At 43.7% G+C, this 23,087-nt stretch overlaps 1 protein-coding gene across 1 annotated transcript in view; it reads left to right on the forward strand.

Moving 5' to 3' along the window:
• The window catches only part of LOC117364745 (tRNA pseudouridine synthase A-like), a 70,186-nt gene extending 47,629 nt beyond the window's left edge, over window positions 1-22,557 (forward strand). The window contains exon 6 of the mRNA XM_033954300.1: window positions 22,448-22,557. Within this exon, the coding sequence (XP_033810191.1) occupies window positions 22,448-22,474 (27 nt within the window). The 3' untranslated portion in view covers window positions 22,475-22,557. The remainder of the gene's footprint in view (window positions 1-22,447) is intronic.
• Window positions 22,558-23,087: the final 530 nt, after the last annotated feature.

The following is a 23,087-nucleotide window of genomic DNA, read 5'->3' on the forward strand; positions in this document are numbered from 1 at the left end:
ACGTCCCAGTTTAGCAGGAACTTGTCCAGCTTAGTCTTGAAACCCTGGAGAGTGTTTTCCTGTACAACAGACTCTGGAAGAGTGTTCCAGCTCTCCACCACTCTCTGGGTGAAGAATAACTTCCTTATGTTTGTACGGAATCTATCCCCTTTCAACTTAGAAAGTGCCCTCTCGTTCTCCCTACCTTGGAAAGTGTGAACAGTCTGTCTTTATCTACTAAGTCTATTCCCTTCAGTATTTTGAATGTTTCAATCATATCTCCTCTTTTCAAGGGAGAAGAGGCCCAGTTTCTCCAATCTCTCACTGTACAGCAACTCCTCCATCCCCTTAACCATTTTAGTCACCCTTCTCTGGACCCTTTCGAATAGTACCGTGTCCTTCTTCATGTACAACGACCAGTGCTGGACGCAGTACTCCAGGTGAGGTCGCACCATGGCCCTGTACAGCAGCATGATAACCTCCTCCGATCTGTTTGTGATCCCCTTCTTTATCATTCCTAGCATTCTGTTCACCCTTTTTGCTGCCGCAGCGCATTGTGCAGACGGCTTCATCGACTTGTCTATCAGAACTCCCAAGTCTCTTTCCTGGGAGGTCTCTCTTAAGTACTGCCCCGGACATCCTGTATTCATGCATGAGATTTTTGTTACTGACATGCATCACTTTGCACTTATCCACGTTGAACCTCATTTGCCATGTCGAAAGGGTGGTAGATGCATGGAACTGTCCCCCGGAAGAGGTGGTGGAGATAGAGACTATGTCTGAATTCAAGAAAGCCTAGGATAGGCATGTGGGATCTCTTGAAGAGATAATGGTTACTGCAGATGGGCAGACTGGATGGGCCATTTGGCCTTCATCTGCCGTCATGTTTCTATGTTTCTAAAAAAAACCCAAAAAATCAAGAAAAGGATGCCCAAAATAAATCACAAAAAATTGCACCCTCCAAAATACAGGACAAAAAAGTCACCTTTCTTTACAAAAAGGGAGAAAAGACCTCAGTGTCTAATAGGGGCTCTTTAAGCTTCCCATATAGACAGGCTAGTTTTAAACAGAATTTAATCCTAGCAGACACATCCTTGGTCAGAAAAACTCCCAATTAGTAAGTGAACCTCTATTCTAATTTTCTAATAGTTTTATATATTTTCTTATAGTTTTATATATTTTTTTAAACTTTTCTTCAAACAACAATTGTCAAAAATAGAAGTCACTTATCTGAGCACTTCGATATTCAGGTGTAGTCCTGGAGTAAAGCAAGCAGGAAAAACTGCTCTATGGAAAAAAGCTATCAGTCAAAACATTCTTCCAAAATATCCAGGATATTTTGGAAGAATGTTTTGACTGATAGCTTTTTTCCATAGAGCAGTTTTTCCTGCTTGCTTTACTCCAGGACTACACCTGAATATCGAAGTGCTCAGATAAGTGACTTCTATTTTTGACAATTGTTGTTTGAAGAAAAGTTTAAAAAAATATATAAAACTATAAGAAAATATATAAAACTATTAGAAAATTAGAATAGAGGTTCACTTACTAATTGGGAGTTTTTCTGACCAAGGATGTGTCTGCTAGGATTAAATTCTGTTTAAAACTAGCCTGTCTATATGGGAAGCTTAAAGAGCCCCTATTAGACACTGAGGTCTTTTCTCCCTTTTTGTAAAGAAAGGTGACTTTTTTGTCCTGTATTTTGGAGGGTGCAATTTTTTGTGATCTAAAAAAAAACCCAACATTTCCTCTCTCTGTTAGGTCTTAGCACACTCTTGTTGTTTAACGCCAGCTCTGGAAGGATACATATTTCAAATCTGACATATTGTAATCATAAAATAGAAAATAAAATTATTTTTTCTACCTTTTGTTATCTGGTCATTTTGTTATTCAAATCATGTTGGACCCAGGCTCCAGTTTCTGTTTGTCTTCTGTTAACTTGCTCACTAGGGTCTCCAGCCCATTTGATATTTTCATCTTTCTCTGTGCTTACCATCCATCTTTTATCTCTGTACCATACCTTCCATATCCAACATTTCTGTTTCTTTCTCATTGTCTTCCATCTCTCTCTTTCTTTCTCTCTCTCTCTCTATCTCCCTGCCTTTTGCCCTGGATCCACCTCTCTATTCCCTTCCATGCAGCATTTCTTCCTTCCTCCCCTCCATTATCATGTGCACCATTTTTTTCTCCCTATGAACCATCTCTCCCTGCCCTACACCCTATGTTCAACATTTCTCCCTCTCTCTTCTCCATGCATGTCTCCCTCCCCTCCACCATATGCAGGATTTCTACCTTTCACCCCTTTCTACCTCTGTTGCATATCTCCCTTCCTCTGTTCCATCCCATCTCCACCAATTCTTCCTCTCGTCTCTCCCCTGCTGTGCAGCAGCTTCTCATCCCTCCCTCCCATCCTCCTGTGCAGCACCTCCCACCCTACCCCCCCTTCGTGCCTCCTAAAGTAGCATCAGTGGTGGTGGTGACCAGTTTTGCAAAGGCAGCACAGTGAACAGGCTTCTTGCGGCCTGCCTACCAAGAGTTCCCTCTGCCACATCATCAGTGCTGCAACAGAGGGAAGGTCCCAGTGGGGCAGGCCAGGCGAATATGTGTTCACTGCGCTGTGTCTGCTAAGCCGGTCATAGCCACCACTGCTGCTACTTATGGAGGCCTGGAGTCAGGACTTGCTGAATTGGCGAGTCTGATTTTTTTAAAAAAGAGAATTAATTTGAATTGGGCAGCACTATGCCAGAGGCCTATCTTGACGTCTTTTCTCTGCTGCTGAGACCTGCCCTTTCTGACACAACTTCCTGTTTCCAGGACCCAGCAGCAGAGAGAAGAGGTCAAGACAGGCTATTGCAGCGTTTGTAAATTGCTACCCCTGCCTGTTTTTTTGTAAGGGAAAAGAACAAGTTTTAAGGTAGACTTGGGGGAGGGGTGCCTAAGCGCCTTGCTGTCAAAGGAACTGGAGGGAGAGATGCTGCACAACAGGAAGGATGGAGGCAATATGGATGGAAGGGAGGCAGAGTTTCAGGATTAGGTGGGCAGTGGAGGAGGGAACATTGATGGGACCAAGAAATGTTGAAATTGGGAGGAGAGAAAGGGGAAAATGCTAGGCTACAAGGGTGGAGAAAGGGAGCTAAAGATGGATGGGGAGGAGAAAGGAGAACAGAGAAGAAGCTGGATGGGACTTAGGGGGCAGAGGAAGGCAAGCAGAAGCTGGATTGAACTCAGGTGGAAGGGAAGCCAAAGCTGTCTAGGACTTGGTGGAGGAAGACAGCAGCACAGAAGCTGGATGGGTCTTGGAGAGGGGGAGGAGGACCCTGGAAAGAAATCTAAGAAAAGACATCAGAAAGCAGAAACTAAAGACAGACAAATATGATCAGAAAAAGCAAAATAACCAGCCCCCAAAAGTAGAAAGAATTTTTTTTAACCAAGTTTGAAATGATGTAATGCAAAAACATATTGTACATACTTAAATATAAGATGATCTGAATATAAGTTGAGATACCCATTCCCTCCCCCCCCCCCCCCAAGGAGGAAAAAAGGTTGACTCGAATATAAGCTGGAAGGGTTAATATTCATCTACCCTGCCAGGCTCTCCTCCCTGTCCCCCTCCCTCCCTGCCAGGCTCTCCATTCTGTCCCCCCTCTCTCCCGATGTCCTGCAGGCCTCCATCGAGCCTGCCGTATGACCTGGTGATCCAGTGGTAGGCCGGAATGGGAGGTATTCCTCCTGTCCCAGCTGACTGACAATTTTTTTACCTCCCCCCACATACCTTTTTGAATCCCTGGTGGTCCAGCGGTGTACCGGGCAGGAGTGAGTTTTCTGTGCTCCTGCCCCAAGCTGAGCCCCTCACTGAATGGCTGCCTCAAGTTCTCATGGCCAAGCAATGTACCAGGCATGAGCGAGCTATTTGTGCTCCTGCCCAGCCCTGAGCCACTCCCTGAATGGCTGCCGCCAGTTCTCATGAGACCTGCGAGATATAGTGCCTTTCTATGATTCAACCAAAGCAGTTTACATATATATTACATGCAGGTACTTTCTCTGACCCTAGAGAAGACATGGGCAAACTATTGCCCACGGACCATATCCGACCCGTTTAGATGTTTACACTGGCCTGCCAACTGTGGTCCTTCTCCACGACTGGTGTGTGGAAGGAGCGTGAGCGTTGCCGCCACCAACCTCTGTCCGCTTGTGGCAGGTGCAAGCTGCAGCGCTTTAGGGAAGCTGCTCCCTGGCTCTTCTCCTGCAATTGGCCCCACTCAGGGGGTGGAAGGAGCGCAAGCATCACCGCCAACTGCGGTTTACCGGGTGGCGTGGTTATGCGTTGCAAATGGCTGAGAGGAGGCATTGCCCCTGAGCAGATGAAGCGCTTGTGGCAGGTGCGAGCTGCAGCACTTTAGGGGAGCTGCTCCCTGGTTCTTCTCCTGCGCAGTGAGGTCACAGTGCAAAGCACCAGCACTGCTAGTCCAGGTAAGTACTGAGAAAGGAGGGGAGGGTTGGGGGCTGGGAAGCTGCTGGACTAAGGAAAATAAAGGGAGAGTTACTACTGGACTGGGAGGGGAGGGTTGAAGGCTGGGAAACTGCTGGACTAAGGAAAATAAAGGGAGAGTTACTACTGGACTGGGAGGGGAGGGTTGAAGGCTGGGAAGCTGCTGGACTAAGGAAAATAAAGGAAGAGTTGCTACTCGACCTGGAGGGAGGGAGCAGGAAAGATGCTGCTGGAATGGGAGGAGGGAAAGGGAAGGGAAGAGAGTTACTGTTGGATAGGGGGAGGAGGGAAGGGAGAAAGGGTACTGGAAAGGGGAGGAGGAAAGAAAGAAAATAAACAGCTGGCAGGGAGATTAGAGGAGGGGAAGGGGTCAGGGTGGAATGGAGAGATCAGATGAGGGAAAGGGGAGAGACAAAGGAATGAGAAAGTAGAGACTGATGCTGGGAAAGGGGTCAGTAGAAAAATAAGGAGAGCGGGACAAATATGCTAGATCTGGTGTAGGAGAGATAAAAATGAGCAGTGAAGCTGGAATGAATCATGTAAAAAGGAGAGAGAGCGCAGGCTGGATGGAAAGGGGAGAGGGGTATAGAAAGAAGGCAGATACCATATGGAAGGGGGAGAGGGCAGACAGTGGATGGAAGGGGCAGATGCTGGATTGAAGAGACAGAGGGCAGACGCTGGAAGGAAGAGTGAAAAGAAGATGAAAACAGAAACCTACTTTGTTCAACAGGGACTACCTCTTGAATCCCAGAAGTTCATTCTTCATGCCATTCTGCTGGGGGAAAAACTTATTCACTAAACAAATATGGTGGACCACTTATTGGGTGTATAATGTAATTTAAATCAAGGGAGAAAAAGATCTCAAAATACCCCGAGAATGCAATCAATAAGTTGCAACCTTTTTGGGGTTGGGTATCATCACTGGTCAAAAACTTATTCTGCAATATTGGGCCTCGCCGGCGTCCCCTTCCTACCAGTTGTGGCAGGCCAGAATGCGGGCTCTTGCCCAATTTGAGCTTCACACCTCTCTTAGACCAAAGGAGATGTGGAAGGCTTATTGTGCTCTCTGGGAGTGTTTTTTTTATCAACAATAACTGTGTAACTGCTATATTCATGCTGAGTTTTATGGGGGGTTGTTTCGCTCCTCTTCTGGGCATCTTGCCCTTCTTAGGGACTTCTTAGCCAAGTGTGTGCGGTTTTGACTGATGTGTGACTGCCCGGGTGGGGGGGGTGTGGTGGCTGGGTTGTGTGTGTAGGGAGTGGATATGTGTTGATTGAGGGAGGGGCATGAATGAAAGACCTTATTTTCTTTTCTCTTTTCTATCTTTTCTTCCAATACCAGGTGTGTGCATATCAGTTTAGTGTATTTGTTTCCATGCTGTTCATTGATGGTGGCCTGTTGTTTCAGAGTTTTGCTTACGCATATGTATGAGCAACTGTATTTTGTCTTGCTTGCTTTATTCACTGTGGATTGCTCTGTTTTTCTTTCGATGCCTATTCTAACGTTGTTATACCTTTGGTTGCAGTTTGCCTGAATAAAGATGATTATACAAAAAAAAAAAAAAAAAGCTGAAACCAGAGACAATAGTCTGCCCTTTGGGGGGGGGGTCTTTCTGCCTTAACCCTTTCTCTTACCATCATCATTCTGCGGTGCATCAGAACCCCCGGGCACCCGGCAGCGCCCCCTGGCCCCTCTGGCAAATTTAAGAACTTGAGTACCTGAATAAAGTAATGTAAATCATTCTGAACTCCCTTGGGAGAATGGTATAGAAAATTGAATAAATAAATAAATTGTGGCCCAAGAGTCAAAGAGTTTGCCCACCCCTGTCCTAGAGGGTAATGGAGGGTTAAGTGACTTGCTTAGGATCACAAGAAGCTGCAGCTGGAATTGAACCCAGTTTCCCATGCTCTTTGCACTAACCATTAAGCTTCCCCTCCACTCCTGTTAGTAGGTTGGGGTCAGAAGCAGGTTGTCTTAAGTGCTAGAGAATGATACGGCTAGCCGCGGGTAACCCGCCAAAACGGTGACAAAAAAAAAAGGTCACCGCGAGATCGGGGACAAGGCCATTCACCGCCCCATGGAGCGGTGAATGGTTAGCACGGGGCAGTGAACGAGCGTGAACATGCGGTGAAGAGCGTTTGATCCGGCAGCCCCCTCTTTCCTGCCGGCCGGCCAGCCATGCATCTCCCTCCCTCCTTTTTCCCTTACCTTCTCTTGTTGTTGATACTGGCGATTTCTATAAGGCTATGTGCTGTATTACAGCCGGAGCCTTGAAGTTGCGTCGCGTTGCCTGTTTGGAAAGTCTCCTCCGACGCAACTTCCTGTTTCCGGTTGCATCGGAGGAGACTTTTCTAGCAGGCAACCCGACGAGACTTCAAGGCTCCGGCTGTAATACAGCACATAGCCTTATAGAAATCGCCAATTTCAACAAGAGAAGAGAAGGTAAGGGAAAGGGAGGACTGCAACTAGCTTTATGAAAAAGATCTATTTTTTTCCCCATTTTGACAACTATTCTTTGTCAGTTATTGCTATGCAGCAATTCCAGCCAGATTCCTCAAAATATTAACATATCTGTCCCATTACTTTGTGTTTCCTGTCGGAGTCCTAACTGCTTTGCTTTTCCTTTTTGCCATGGCAAATTTGGGCTGTGTTTTTTGTCATGGCAGATGCTATTTTAAAATCTTGAGGCTGTGTTCCAGTTATGTGCCTGTGGATGATCTGTAGTACAGAAAAATCAAAACCTCCTCAGAATTGTGGTATGGGAGGAATTGTTGCATCCTTCCCTGCTCCCTGGAAACTCGGGTAAGGTGGGCCGCATCCCCACACTTTCTGCTTGCCTGCCCAGGGTTCCAGGGGGGGGGGGGTTCTTTCTTTGCTCCAGTGTCCGGTTGAGATAATCGCAAGGGAATCCAAGATCAGCTATCATAAGTGGACTAAGTAGTGATTCTTGTATGTATTTGCTCTATGCTGGTACTTGCTCTCTCTATCATAAGTGGACTAACCCCCTCTTCTATTAAACTTCACTAGCACTTTCAACTTTCTAGCGCAGAGAGCTGCACTGAATGGCCCGCACTACTCCCGACGCTCATAGGAACTCTGTGAGCGTCAGGAGCAGCGTGGGCCATTCAGCACGGCTCCCCAAACAAGAAACTGCTAGTGAAGTTTAATAGAAGAGGCTCTAATTGATTCTTGTGTAAATGTGTATTTCCTGTGCTGGTATCTTTTTTGTCTTGCTGAATTGAATCATTCAAAAAAATAAAAAATCAGACTCCAATTCAGGCTTGCTCTTGGTCATTTCCTCTGTCTCAGACGGGGAGACCGGGGAAAATGGTAGGAAGAGAATAAAGATGCATTGCCAGGCCCTGGGGTGGGGGAAGACATAGTGACAGTGTGACAGACAGACCCCTGGAACAAAGGGGAGACAGAAGAGTGGGTGGCAAATGTTAAACTTGGGGGCGTCTACTGTCTAGAGAGAGAGAATGCAGAGAGGTGAAAAGATTCTGGACCAAGGAGGAATGAAGGAAGGAGAGAGAGGCAGAAAAAGACCTGGAAGAAAGGAGAACAAATGCTGGATATAATTGGGGGGGGGGGGGGAATTCAGGACTATGGGAGGAGCAAACAGAGGGGGAGAGACCCTGACGAAGATGATAATAGAGCAGGGAGACCAGGAAGGATCCCTGGAACAAAGGTGGTGGTAGTTGGTTACAGTAGTGGCTGTGGTACCACTACCTACAAGGTACAAAGGGGAAAAGGGAAATGACACTGGATCTTGGGAAAATTGTATGAAAAATGACTTTATTTTCAATTTAGTGATCAAAATGTGTCATTTTGAGAATTTATATCAGTTGTCTATATTTTGCACTATATTTGTCTATTCTTCCATTCATTTTTCATGTACACTACACACAATATAATATCAATTCATTATGGTAACCACAAAATTAAAAGAAACACAAAGCACACTGTATGAGAAAATATTAATCATTAATATTTGTTTTATTTTTCAAAGAGGTCAAGGCAGATGACTTTAAAATATGCAATGTTACCCTCAGAAACAACTACAGAAAAATAATAATAATAATAATTTTATTCTTATATACCGCCATGCCCATCGAGTTCTAGGCGGTTCACAACAGTTACATTAGGATCCGCATTGACATGCCGATTGTTTGTAAATCTGCATGTCAATGCGGATCCTAATGTAACTGTTGTGAACCGCCTAGAACTCGATGGGCATGGCGGTATATAAGAATAAAATTATTATTATTATTATTTTTCTGTAGTTGTTTCTGAGGGTGACATTGCATATTTTAAAGTCATCTGCCTTGACCTCTTTGAAAAATAAAACAAATATTAATGATTAATATTTTCTCATACAGTGTGCTTTGTGTTTCTTTTAATTTTGTGGTTACCATAATGAATTGATATTATATTGTGTGTAGTGTACATGAAAAATGAATGGAAGAAATTGCATTACAATTAGTACTATTATGATGGGGATGGAGGGGATGGATGGGGGTGGAGATTGGCCTGGGATACTCGGTTGAGAAACACTGGTCTATGGATGCTTCGGGGACGGTGACGGGGCGGTGAATGGGATGGCAATGGCGGTGACGGTGACGGGGTGGTGAAGGGAATGGTGGTGACGAGGTGGTGAAGAGGACGGTGGGCCGGGGCGGTGACGGGGACAGATTTTTTCCTCATGTCATTCTCTATTAAGCGCCAAGCACCCTGATCAAGTCCCTTGTCTGGAAAGGCTCCCTTTTATCTGCCAATGAGAATTCTACTGTTTCTATATTCTGCCCTGCAATGTAGGAGGAAGGAAGTCTATTCTGGCTGCTTTGTGGGAAAACAGAAAAAAAACATGCTTTAGTTGGTATCTCTACAATGAACTCACTACCTTTTGCTTCTGAAATATTGGGGATCCAGAAGGGCTATGCAAAAGTCTAATAAAGTTTCAGGTTTATTTAAGTTTTGATATACTGTCTATCAGAAACGGCTAAATGATTCACAATAAAATTAGTTTACAAAATATAAAAATAGTATCAGTTATAGGCAGGGTAATAATCGACTGACATGAAACAGGAAGGCTGAAGGGAAAGTAATGCAATGCAAGACAAGAGGCAGAAGGAAAACACTAAAGGGAGGGGAGAGTGTAGATTATTCCTCTCGAGGTATTTTCTTAAACATTAAGGCCCAAATAATGTTAGGCACCTATTTTGGAGGCGCCCAACAAGGTAGGTGCCTATCTAAATTGATTAACAAGCTCAATTAAGCTTTTTAATCAGCAATAATTGAAACCTAGGCGCCTATCAAGAAAGAGCGATTCTTCAATAAGGTGCCTCTAAAAATGTAGGCGACCTTCAAAAAAAATAGGCGCTATGCACGTTAGGCTTGGGCATGGCTATGTGTGAGGCACCTTATTGCAGAATCACTGCTCTTAAGCAGATCTGTTTGAAAAAGGTACGTAGTCCTTGAGGGGATCACATGACCTGTTTCTACAGTGGACACATGAGCTCTCCTCTCCCAACACGTAAAATAAGCTTTTTTTTCAACCACCACAAGATAAATCGCTAGTATTCTTGCATTATAAGTCATTTCAAAACTTATGGCATCCAAATTAACTAATCCCCCCCCCCCTTTTTTTTTTTATACAAAACTGTGCAAGAGGTTTTTAGCACTGGCCAGAATGCTGAATGCTCTGTGCTGCTCTAATGGTCATAGAGTTTCTGTGAGCGTCAGAGCAGCACGCCGGCCTGTGCCAAAAACCTCTTGCACTGTTTTATAAAAGGGGGGGGAGGGTAAATCGGACATTCCACATGCGATACAGTCAGCTTCCAAGCACTTAAAACATAAGCCTGTCACACTGGAAAAGGCCCTAGCAGCTCCTTTCCCTTCCGACCAGGAGAACATGCTCATTAAGAACATAAGCAATGCCTCCGCTGGGTCAGACCTGAGGTCCATCTTGCCCAGCAGTCCGCTCACGCGGCAGCCCAACAGGTCTAGGACCTGTGCAGTAATCCTCTATCTATACCCCCTCTATCCCCTTTTCCAGCAGGAAATTGTCCAATCTGCCTCCACTGGGTCAGACCTGAGGTCCATCTTGCCCAGCAGTCCACTCACGCGGCAGCCCAACAGGTCCAGGACCTGTGCAGTAATCCTCTATCTATACCCCCTCTATCCCCTTTTCCAGCAGGAAATTGTCCAATCTGCCTCCACTGGGTCAGACCTGAGGTCCATCGTGCCCAGCAGTCCACTCACGCGGCAGCCCAACAGGTCCAGGACCTGTGCAGTAATCCTCTATCTATACCCCTCTATCCCCTTTTCCAGCAGGAAATTGTCCAATCCTTTCTTAAACCCCAGTACCGTACTCTGTCCTATTATGTCCTCTGGAAGAGCATTCCAGGTGTCCACCACACGTTGGGTAAAGAAAAACTTCCTAGCATTTGTTTTGAATTTGTCCCCTTTCAGCTTTTCCGAATGCCCTCTTGTTCTTTTATTTTTCGAGAGTTTGAAGAATCTGTCCCTCTCTACTCTCTCTATGCCCTTCATGATCTTGTAAGTCTCTATCATATCCCCTCTAAGTCTCCTCTTCTCCAAGGAAAAGAGACCCAGCTTCTCCAATCTCTCAGCGTATGACAGGTTTTCCATACCTTTTATCAGACGTGTCGCTCTCCTTTGAACCCTCTCGAGTAACGCCATATCTGTCTTAAGGTACGGCGACCAATATTGGACGCAGTACTCCAGATGCGGGCACACCATCGCCCGATATAACGGCAGGATAACTTCTTTCGTTCTGGTTGTAATACCCTTCTTGATTATACTTAGCATTCTATTCGCTTTCTTAGCGGCCGCTGCACACTGTGCCGTCGGCTTCATTGTCATGTCCACCATTACCCCCAAGTCCCTTTCTTGGGTACTCTCATTCAATAATATCCCTCCCATCATATAGCTGTACCTCAAGTTTCTGCTTTCCACATGTAATACTTTACATTTCTCAACGTTGCACTTCATCTGCCATCTCGTTGCCCATTCCCCTAGTTTGTTCAAGTCCCTTTGCAATTCTTCACAGTCCTCTTTAGTCCAAGCTCCACTAAATAGTTTGGTGTCGTCTGCAAATTTTATTATCTCACACTTCGTCCCTGTTTCTAGATCATTTATGAATATATTAAATAGCAGCGGCCCGAGCACCACTCGTGACCCTCCTCCAGTCCAAGTAGTGGCCCTTCACTCCTACCCTCTGTTTCCTACCCTCCAACCAGTTCTGATCCATCTATGTACGTCTCCTTCCACCCCATGGTTCTTCAGTTTCCGGAGTAGATGTTCATGGGGCACCTTGTCAAAGGCTTTTTGGAAATTAGATATATGATGTCTATGGGGTCTCCTTTGTCCATCCGTTTGTTAATCCCTTCAAAGAAGTGTAATAAGTTCGTTAGGCACGATCTTCCCTTGCAGAAACCATGTTGGCTGGTTATCAGACGTTCGTTTCTTTCAAAGTGTTCTTCGATGACAAAATAAAAATGCTAAGCTAAAAGATCTCATGCAACTCAATCTTAACAATACTAATTACATAATTAAATCTGAATTACTCACTATCAATGCACATTTGACACAATTCAGCACCAGGCTTGAACTCGTGGAAGAGCGCATGATCACAGTTGATTTGCAAACCATAGATTTTCAGCAGTGCTTAAACAAAATCAATCTGCTGCAATTAGAAATGGATGACTTAACAAATAGACCTCCACCCCCCTTTAAAAAACTGTAGAGCGGTAGAATTCCTGTTAGCGTTGGAGCAGTTACTGCTGTAGCCGGTGCTAAAAACCGTGCTACGGTTTTGTAAAAGGGGTAGGGGGAGAATGTGGTGCAATAATGTAAAAATATTGGGAATCCCAGAATCCTCCAAAGGCAATAACATGATGGATTTCTTACACAAATTATTGCCACAAGCTTTTAACATTGCTTTGATCTGTAGTTAGAAATAGAATGGGCATACTGCACTATACTTCTGGCTCCCCCCCCCCCCCCCAATTACGTCAGCTTGCATAGAGAAATCGCTGATTCCAAGCATTTACAGAGAAAATCGCTGATTCCCAGCACTTTCTTCACCATGTTTTACCTCTCCTTCAGAAACAGGCCAGGTCTCCCACCATGTTATTCGTGATTTCACCATATCCACGATGGTTTTTAATAGAAAACAGAGAATAACATATGAAAAAGTTATTCACGATTTTTCTGTATTTGCGGGTCTGTTAATCCCCTATCACAGCGAATACAGAGGGAGAAGTGTACATCTAGGCCTCTCGTGGGAAAACAACCGAGACCAATCGTGATGAAACTTTTGCATTTCAACCAAACCCTGCAAATTCTACAAATTGCAAAATCCCCAAAATCTGTAATTTACAACAGAGGAAAGATCCTATTCACACCAGACCTTTCAAAAAAATACAGCAAAAAACAAAACACAAGCTATTTATTTAAGTTGTTCTCTATCCCATTGTCTCAAAAGAGCTCAGAACGGCTTACAGGTTAAACATACATATTATAGAGTTGACAGATTACAATTTGACAATTACAGAACAAGTTTGCAATACAAGGTTGTATCCTAACTTGATACAAACTAGGGGTCTAGTACAAACAAATATACATGTCCCCCTCCTTATTCGCGGAGATATGGGATCAGCATGGCCGCGAATAACTTTACGCATATTATTCGTGGTTTTTCTGTACAAAGTCTGAAAAAGACACAAAACCGCGAATAACCTTACCTGTTCCTAAGAAGAAAATGCCGCGATTTTCTCTGTACAACGCTGAGAGGATCAATTCTCTGTGCATCGCTGGGAGCAGTGACTTCCTGTGATGTAAATTTGGGGGCGGAGCCTGCACACAAAAAAATAACCGAAACCGCGAATACGGAGGGGGAAGTGTAGAGTTTCCTGATTACAGTTTGCCATAGTTATCCTTAACAGTACATCTTTTTCCAACACAAGTTTTTATCCTAACTAAACACACACTAGGGATCCAATACCAATACACAAATGTACAGTTTACAGGTTAAATTTGCCATAGTTACAGTGCTAGTTTTTCAATACAAGTTTTTATCCTAATGTGACACATATTGGGATCTAGTACCAATATACATTTCTCTGGAATCCATAAATCTCCGTTCTAAATTAAAGATCATGGATGCACAATAAGGCCTCTTCTATCCCGCAAGCGTGTGTGTCACCAATAACACCATCACCAAGAATTATGATGATCCTTCTCGCTTACAAAAATGTATTGATGATCATTATAGGCCCTTGTCTTAATGTAACCAAAGCCTTGTCTCATATAAAAATAGTTGTAGCAGTTACTTGCTGAAAGCGCTAATCAGGAGTATGCTGGCTCCACTTGGATGCACAGGGCTCCAATGAAATATGCCATCTTCTCATGCTTCTGGTTACATTCTGGTTCTTGTTAAGATCCCAGAAAGAAAGATGGCTGTTCTTATCCCTGGGACGCATCCTAGAAACAGAATCAGCCCACAGACATGCCTACTCACACTTCATGCCCAAACTCTGGAATCTCATCCCCCCCCACAAAAAGGCCACGAAAACCTTCTTCACAAATCCAGCCCCATGAAAAGTCCAAGCCACATTGATCTCAGACTAACTCATCAACTGCTAGGCCATAACTCTAAGTTCCTGACCAAAGCACGTACAGTCAAACCTCGGTTTGTGAGTAATGTGGTTGGCGGGTGTTTTGCAAAACATTCTCGCAAATCTTGCCTCGCAAACCGAGCGTTGACTCGATCTGCAAGCCCCCACCCCTGAGAACTAGCATTGCCCCCCCCCCAAGAACCGACATCGCCCGACTGTTTGCCCGCCCAAACCCTTACCACGATTGGACATTGGCACGCAGCACCAACTCACAGGACTTGCCAGTGCTGAAAGAGCCTGCCGCTTACTGCTGATCTCTACTGGGCCTTGAGCATCTGCACATGCTCAAGGCCTTCTGGCTCCCACTCTCTCTGAGATTCTAATGAGATTCTCGGAGAAACCAAGAATCTCATTAGAATCTTGGAGAGAGCAGAAGCCAGAAGGCCTTGAGCATACGCGGATGCTCAAGGCCCAGCAGAGATCAGCGGCAGACGGTAGGCTCTTTTGGCATTGGCATGTCCTGTAGGTTTGTGCTGGGTACCGGTGTCCGATCGTGGTAAGGGTTTGGGTGGGTAGGCAGGGGGGGGGAATATCGGTTCTTGGGGGGTCAATACCGGTTCTCAGGGGTGTGGTGGAAGCACTCCAGTAGCCTCGAGGGTGGAGGGGACTTTTTGGGATGGGGTGGGGTGGAGTGGAAATGCGCCAGTGGCCTCGTGGGGGGGGGGGGGAGGTCTTTTGGGGATGTGGAACGAGTCATGTGAGTTTCCCTTACTTTCTATGGGGAAACTCGCTTTGATATATGAGCACTTTGGTTTACGAGCATGCTTCTGGAACGAATTATGCTTGCAAACTAAGGTTCCACTGTATAGTTAATTAGAGTATCTCGGATGTTCATACCTACTATAGTCGATTAGTGTTCTCGGATGTTTATATTCACTATAGCATGTGTAGTTAAGTAATGTATCACCCTGTTTAATTCTACTATAGCATGTATACTGTAATCACCTACCTTGTCTCTAATGTTCTCTATTTACCATAACTCAGTCATTGTACCACTCGCTTTCCAAATATTTGTTCTTACTATGGTGTGTATGTGCTTTTGTAACCTGTTCTGGGTTCTTTTGGGAGGATGGGCTAAATAAATAAATAAATAAAATTTAGAAATGAAAGAGGAAAACAATCAATTATCCAATCGTTGGCATAGTAAAGGGGGGTGAAGTGGCCCACCCTGGGCACAGTCTTGGTGGGGGCAGCACCCATCCTCCTCTCCACCCCCTCCCCCACCATGTGTGTGCGCCCCTTCCCTCAGTACCTCTTTAATTTTCCCATCGTGAGCAGCATTTCAAACTTGCTGCCTATGTCAGTGTCAGCTCTCTCTGACGTCTAGGAAGTGACATCAGAGGGAAAATTAAAACGGTATGGTGGAAGAGAAGGGTGCATACGGCAGAGGGGGTCAGGAAGGAATGGGGGGGGTGGAGAAGAGGGGGGAGGGACGCCACCACCCTGGGCACCACTCACTCTCGCTTCATGAGGAGAGGAGGAGTATAATAAAGAAACATTCAAGAATATATCACTTCATTTGATAGGCTAAATATATAACCCAATAAACCTACAGGAGAAAATTATTTCACATCTTTCTCAGTCTTATTCAAAAGAAAGGGTTTTAAATGACTCGGTTCTAACTATACATAAGAATCAGCTTCCCTTGTAACCAGATATTTACAAGGAAACTTTAAGAAAAAGTACTTCCTCCTGCCAAGACTTTAGGTCTAAAACAAGAAACATGGATCCTTTTTAATCAAAATCCTACCCAAAACATAATAATTGTAATAAATAGGGCTTAAGGATGTTTCTTAAATTACTTTATACTATTAAATAAAATTAAAAGAATTTGAAGGTATATATTTCTACCTATTTTAAACAACATAAATTAATTTAAGAAACATCCTTGAGCCCTATTTATTACAAGACTTTAGGTCTAAGCAGGAGAAAAGCTTTACGCCAAATTTGAGTCTGTCTGGAAACATCTGGGAAAACAGAAATTGCTTGACCATAAAATAGTAGCAATTTTATAATTATCATTTTTTCCCTCCACTGATAACAAATTAATAGGCATGTTTAGAGGTGGAGAAGGACTTAGGTGCCATTAGGCATGATTCTCTATAGGTGTCTATAATGGGATCTAGATCTAGTGATGGATCAACATATGACATTCTGCCTTGTGTTACTGGATATATCAGTAGCATTCGATTCAGTAAATCTTCACAGACTGTTGCTGCGATTGTCAAAACTTGGAATGAATGATGTTGTTTTCAAAAGGTTCAATACGTTCCTTACTGGATGCTCTTTTCAAGTGAGGAATGGATATAAGATATCTGGTAAATATTTAGTAAAGACCGAGTACCACAGGGTTCGGCACTTTCTTTGCTTTTATTTAACATTTACATGGCTGCTATAGGTCAATTATTTCAATCTTTGGGAGTTGAATATCGAATATATGCAGACTTTTTTTTCTTCCCGGTGAGTGAACAATAAAGTTATTATTATTATAATGTAGGGTTTTAAAACCCTGGCATACATTACTCCCTTCTTTACAAAGCCTGCTTTGTAAGGAGGGGGGTTAGTTAGATGTGATTCTCTAATTGATGCTTAAGTGTGATTCAGTCAAACAGGAGATTCTACCTCCTCGAGGTAGAACAAAGAAAAACAAAAGAGGTGACCTATGGGGCTCAAGCCCACCAGGTACTATTTTGAGGCCCTTGGAACGTTGCTCACCTCACTGCTGTTCCCTCACGCAAGCTCTTTCCTGCGTCTGTACGCGATTGTGAGGTGGAGTGGAGAGGACAATTGCGTACATCGCAAAATACATGAAAACATTTTGCAGTAATTTCCCTGTCAGCGCATTGCTAGTTACTTTTTGGTTATTTTTTTTGGGGGGGAGAGGAAGTGTCATGGCGAGGAATGAGCATGGAAGTTTCAAGTTTATTTAAAAATTTGATTTGATCACAAAATCATAAACCAATGTGATTTACAAATAACAATAAAATCAGGATAAAAAAGAAAAACACATTGATTAAACCAAACGGTTAATACAACTTTTAACCAACCAACCACAAAAGGAGAAAAAGAAAAAAAAAGTATTAAATACAAATTGTAAACAAATAAAAAGGTAATGAAACGCTTTGACACACAGCTCCTGATTGGTGAGGCCCGCCTTTAGTGCAGGAAGAGGCAGTCAGAGCATACCGCAAGTGATTTCCTTCACTTGCCGGCGCTCCAGCTGCCCTCTCCTGCTTCCCCTTCACGGTCGGAAAATATTGCAAATGACTGGGACCGCAGACTGTGAATTCATGGGAGAACACTGTATAATGTAATGTAATGTAATTTATTTCTTATATACCGCTACATCCGTTAGGTTCTAAGCGGTTTACAGAAAATATACATTAAGATTAGAAATAAGAAAGGTACTTGAAAAATTCCCTTACTGTCCCGAAGGCTCACAATCTAACTAAAGTACCTGGAGGGTAATAGAGAAGTGAAAAGTAGAGTTAGAGGAAAAATAAAAATAAAATAAACATTTTAACAAGACAGCATTGATCTAAATACTTTGGAAGGTAGAAGAGAGGAGAGAAAGGAATAGAAGCAGAAGGGGGAGCCGTTGAACAGTAGAATTCTGGAGAAATTTAAATGATAGAAATAGAACAAAACAAAGACAAAAGGCAAAACAATAGATAAGATTAAAGATAAATCATAAGCTGGAAAGAAAAATAAAATAAAACTTTGTCTTCAATCCACGGTTTCAGCGTCAGTGATGAAGTGGAGCAAGTAAGTTTAGGAGGAGCGATTGACGTTTCCAGAAAGGGCTTCTTCAGGGAAGAGACTTGGCAGACAGTCCCAGGATGCCTATGTCTCCTCCCCTGCGATGTTCTCCCATCCATGCATTCCCTCCCAGACACACTGCCCGTGCCCCAGCCGCTCCAAGGAGGCTGCCCCAGATGAGGCCCACGGTGAATGCAGGATTCTCTCCTCTGCGGGAAAGCCGCCCGGAGCCGACAGTCGATCTTCTTAGCGGATTGCATGGGGGGAAGAGTTCACACTCTTGGTAGGATCGGGTCTGTGTGCTCTCGGTGGTTGTGGCTGGTCTCGTTGCTGCTTAGGTGTAAAAGCAGTTGATCTCCACTGCTGCTGATATTTAAAAGCAGGCAGATTGATCTCTCCAATGGACTGCAGGGGGAGGAGTTCACACTCCTGGCAGGATCGGGTCTGTGGGCTCTTGGTGGTTGCGGTAGGTGGGCTCTTGGTGGTTGCGGTAGGATATAATGTGCCGCAAAAAACATTTGCTCCGTTTAGTGTGCCGGAGCTAAAAAAAAGTTTGAGAGACACTGTGCTAACTGGATCATGTGAATTTCAAAGAGGAGTGCTTAGCACCTCCTAAATAGGAGGTGGTAAATGCCTTCACATTAATATTTTTTCAGGACTCACGCACTAATGGGAAAATTTCCCTTCCTCTTGTTCTTTCCTCTTTTATGTTTTTTTCTACCTGAGAGAATTGTAACTTTTCCCCTCCTATCCTCCTATATCATGTCTGTCCTTAATCCACATGTATGATGAAATTTGTTAAGTGTCATAAGTATATTAACTTTTTACTTGTGTTTTAAAACTGTTTGTCCTCTAAATTGTTGTTTTTTTAAAAAATTGTTCATCGCTTAGAAAGTTTATATAGGCGATTCATCAAATGGTAATAAAACTTGAAACTTGAAAATGAGTACAGATAAAGAAAAAGCCCTATTTTAGGGCTTAATGGGCTTAATGCAGGGAAAGTCTTATGAAGGAGTGGCCTAGCAATTAGAGAAGCTGCCTCAGCACCCTGATGTTGTGAGTTCAGTCCCTATTACAGCTCCTTGTGACTCGGGGCAAGTCACTTAACACTTGTCCCGAGTCACAAGGAGCTGTAATAGGAACTGAACTCACAACATCAGGGTGCTGAGGCAGCTTCTCTTAACACTTCATTGCCCCAGGTACAAAATAAGTACACTTCTCCCTCCGTATTCGCGGTGGATGTGGGCGGAACATAGCCGCAAATAACCTTTTTATATGTTATTTGTGTTTTTTTATAAAAGTCAGCGTTTTTACTATTGAAACCACGAATAACTTTTCAACAGTTATTCGCGATGTTTAGGGCTTAAGGCAGGCAAGCAGCGATTCCCAAAGCTTTTAGGGCTTATAGCAGGCAAGCAGCGATTCCAAGCAGCGATCCCCAGCGATTTTCAGGGTAATAGCGATTTTCTCCATGCAGGCTGGGAAGCAGCGTTTCTCTCTATGGATGCTGGGAAGCAGCGTTTTTCTCTGTGCACACTGGGAAGCTGGGAAGCAGCGATTTTTAAGGTGAAAGATTTTAAGCAGCGATTTTGTGGGAGAAAGCATGGAAACAGTGATTTTCAGAGTGAATGTTGGTAAGCGCTAAACTTTTTTATCGGTACAGTAAAAGAAAAGGAACTTTACTCATGATGTAATTTTGGAGGGCGGAGTCAGCATGCGAAAAATCGCAAATAAGCGAAACCGCGAGTGCTGAAACCGCAAATACAGAGGGAGAAGTATACCTGTCTAAAATATATGAACCACACAAAAAAAGCAATATGTCAAGTCCCTTTGGGACAGATTCTATAAACAGCACCTAACTTAATTGGCAGGGTAATTGACTGCACCATTAAAAACTGACTAAAAACTCATAAAGAAAAGTATGCGAGGTAGGCATCATAATCGCATCTAAGAAGGTGTCTAATGGCGCCCAAGGTTAAAGTGGGCGTGGTATGGACCAGAAATGACCTTAGGCACTATTAGATGCGATTCTCAAAAGAACATGGGCATCTATAATGTAGGCCTGTGAAATCCTGGCCTCCATTGCACCTAAGTGTGCTTGACACGTGGCCATTGCTATTTTTGTAGGCAGCTGCCAATTTAGGCACCGTTTACAGAATCTGGCCCTTTGTGATAAAACATACTAAGCCCATTTCTTAAAACATTTTAGCAAAATAGCCCGTTCCATAATGAAGCTAAATTTCAGTGCGGCTACTTTCCTCTAGTAGGGGGTTTGTACAGCGACAAAGTAGTTCATTTTCATAATCATCTGTGCTTATCTCAAAGGGGCCTTTTTACAAAAGCTTAGCATGTGTTAATTGCTAAGAAGCCCATAGATATAAAATGAGTTTTGTGGCATTTGGCATGTGCTAAGCTTATGTAAGAGGGCCCCAAAAAACTCACACCAACATTACTCCTTTCTGTACAAAAAAAAAAAAAAAGCGGCAGACAGAAACTAGCGCCCTAACAGAAACGTTCTTGTTTTAAAACAACTACAAGCGTATCAGTTTGGGTAAATGTTGGCTTAGCAAGTTTTAAAAAGATTTGGATCATTTCCTAAAACAAAAGTCCATAAGCCATTACAATGTTCCCCTGCAAATTTGCGGACTCAGTAATTCGGGGTATGCTCCGACCGCCTCTTTCTGTACTAAAGTCAGGCTACACCAGTCATGTCAAAGCAGCTCCTGATTGGTGTAGCCTGACTTTAGTAACAGGAAGAGGCGGTTGGAGCATACCACAAATGATTTTCTGTACCCCCCGGCACCCTAGCTGCCCTCTCCTGCTTTTTGACAGACGCAAAACTGCATTTGCGGGTTTTCAAAATTCACGGGTGTTCCTGGAACGGGGAGTACTGTATTGCGATGTCTTGAGGAAATCCACTGCATATTCCTAGGTAAACAGCATAGAATCTGTTTTACTCCTTGGAATCTTGTCAGATACTTATGACCTGGGTTGACCACTTTTGGAAACAGGATACTGTGCTTGATGGACTTTCGGTCTGCCCCCGTATGACAAATCTTATGTTCTTATGTAGTATTATAAATTCACATTCACCCTAATCTATATATATAAAATCGGAGGTATGTATGTGTGTATGTATGTGTATGTGTATGTGTGTGTATGTATGTGCCGCGATCACGCAAAAACGGCTTGACCGATTTGAACGAAACTTGGTATGCAGATCCCTCACTACCTGGGGTGATATGTTCTGGGGGTCTCGCGGCCCACCTGCACACGTGGGCGGAGCTACAAACAGAAAATCAGATTTCACCCATTCATGTCAATGGAAAAAATGTAAAAAGCTGCCATTCTCACAGTAATTCAAAAACGGCTTGACCAATTTGAACGAAACTTGGTATGCAGATCCCTCACTACCTGGGGTGATATATTCTGGGGGTCTTGCGGCCCACCTGCACACGTGGGCGGAGCTACAAACAGAAAATCAGATTTCACCCATTCATGTCAATGGAAAAAATGTAAAAAGCTGCCATTCTCACTGTAATTCAAAAACGGCTTGACCGATTTGAACGAAACTTGGTATGCAGATCCCTCACTACCTGGGGTGATATGTTCTGGGGGTCTCGCGGCCCACAACTCTATGTTGCTTGCTCAAGGGTGGGTTCACCCAATAATTTATATGTTCTTGCTCCAGGAGGTGAAACTAAAATTGTTGTTTATAATCACGTTTTGCGTTAGTTGTATTGTATTCATTTTGTCAAATATTTCACATTATAATTTGAATATTTTACTTTTTATTAAGCTGTAAAAAAATAATTTCATTCACCACTATAAAGTATCTTTATTTGAATCCATTTACAGTGTTATTGCTATGATTAAATACCCGTGCAACGCCGGGGCATCAGCTAGTTCTATATATAGGGCTCAAAATTGCATGTGCAATTTAATTGATAAAGGAGTCAAATAGTGCAGATAATTGGGCACTAACAATTATTGGCGTCAATTGGCATTAATTAAAATTTTTTTTTTGCTGCTGTAGGTGCCGGGATCCAAAAATGGGGGGTGGCCACGGGAGGGGCACAGGCAGATAAGCACATGCCTGGAATTTGCACACTGTATTACAGAATAAGGCTAGATCCATGCTTAATTTAGGCATGAGAGCTTACACCAGGTTTTAGTTGGGCACAGATCCTGGAGCCAAGCACTATTCTATAAACAGCACCCAACTCTTGAGCGCCAGTTATGGAATAGCACTTAGGGCTCCTTTTACGAAGGTGCGCTAGCGTTTTTTAGCGCACGCACCGGATTAGTGTGCGCTAACCGAAAAACTACCACCTGCTCAAGAGGAGGCGGTAGCAGCTAGCGCGAATGCTATTCCGCATGTTAAGGCCATAACGCACCTTTGCAAAAGGAGCCCTTAGTGCAAATTTTTTTTTTTTTTTATCAGTGCTGATTTTTTCGAAACCATGTACAGAATTCAGTGCATTATGTCCAATGACAATCTTTCTGTTAATCAATGAACAGATACTCTACACACCTCTGGACCTGTGACTGCTAGGATGACCTCGGCCAAAGTGAATGTCATAGAACTCATACCAGAAGAGAGGACAGAAGAGAAAGAGAAGGAGAAGGAGGAGGAGGAGGAGGTGGAGGAGGACTGGGAAACAGAAGCTCGAGATGCCAATGCACCCGAATCGCTCAGCAAAAATGAAGATCCTGAGCTAATAAAGTTTATCATGTGGATGTACTTCTTCCTGAAGAAGAACCGGACATCGCTGATCGCCTTGGTCATCGTAATGCTGCTGCTTTTCACTGTATTCCTTTTAGGAACAGTAGCAGGGCTCATATTTTGGTATGTAGAGGCCTTTTGGCTGTTTTTAATCAAGTTTATAAGAACCAAGGGATAGATATTCAAATGCCCTAGCTGTTTAAATCGCTTGACTGGGGCAAAGCAGCAATATTCACTGGCACTTGACAGTGCCGCTGAATATTGCCATCTAGCTGATGTGCTGCGATATTCAGCCTGCTTTCCGGCTAGGAGCCTGCATAAAATGACAACAGAAAAAAAGACTGCCCTAATTTTATGTAAGAAGGTAACTGGCAGGTGCCCAGTTACCCTCTGGACAGTGGCTCTGGCTGCAGCTCCCCCACCCCACCATCTCGA

The sequence above is a fragment of the Geotrypetes seraphini genome, chromosome 8 (genome assembly GCF_902459505.1).
Source record: "Geotrypetes seraphini chromosome 8, aGeoSer1.1, whole genome shotgun sequence".
NCBI lineage: Eukaryota > Metazoa > Chordata > Amphibia > Gymnophiona > Dermophiidae > Geotrypetes > Geotrypetes seraphini.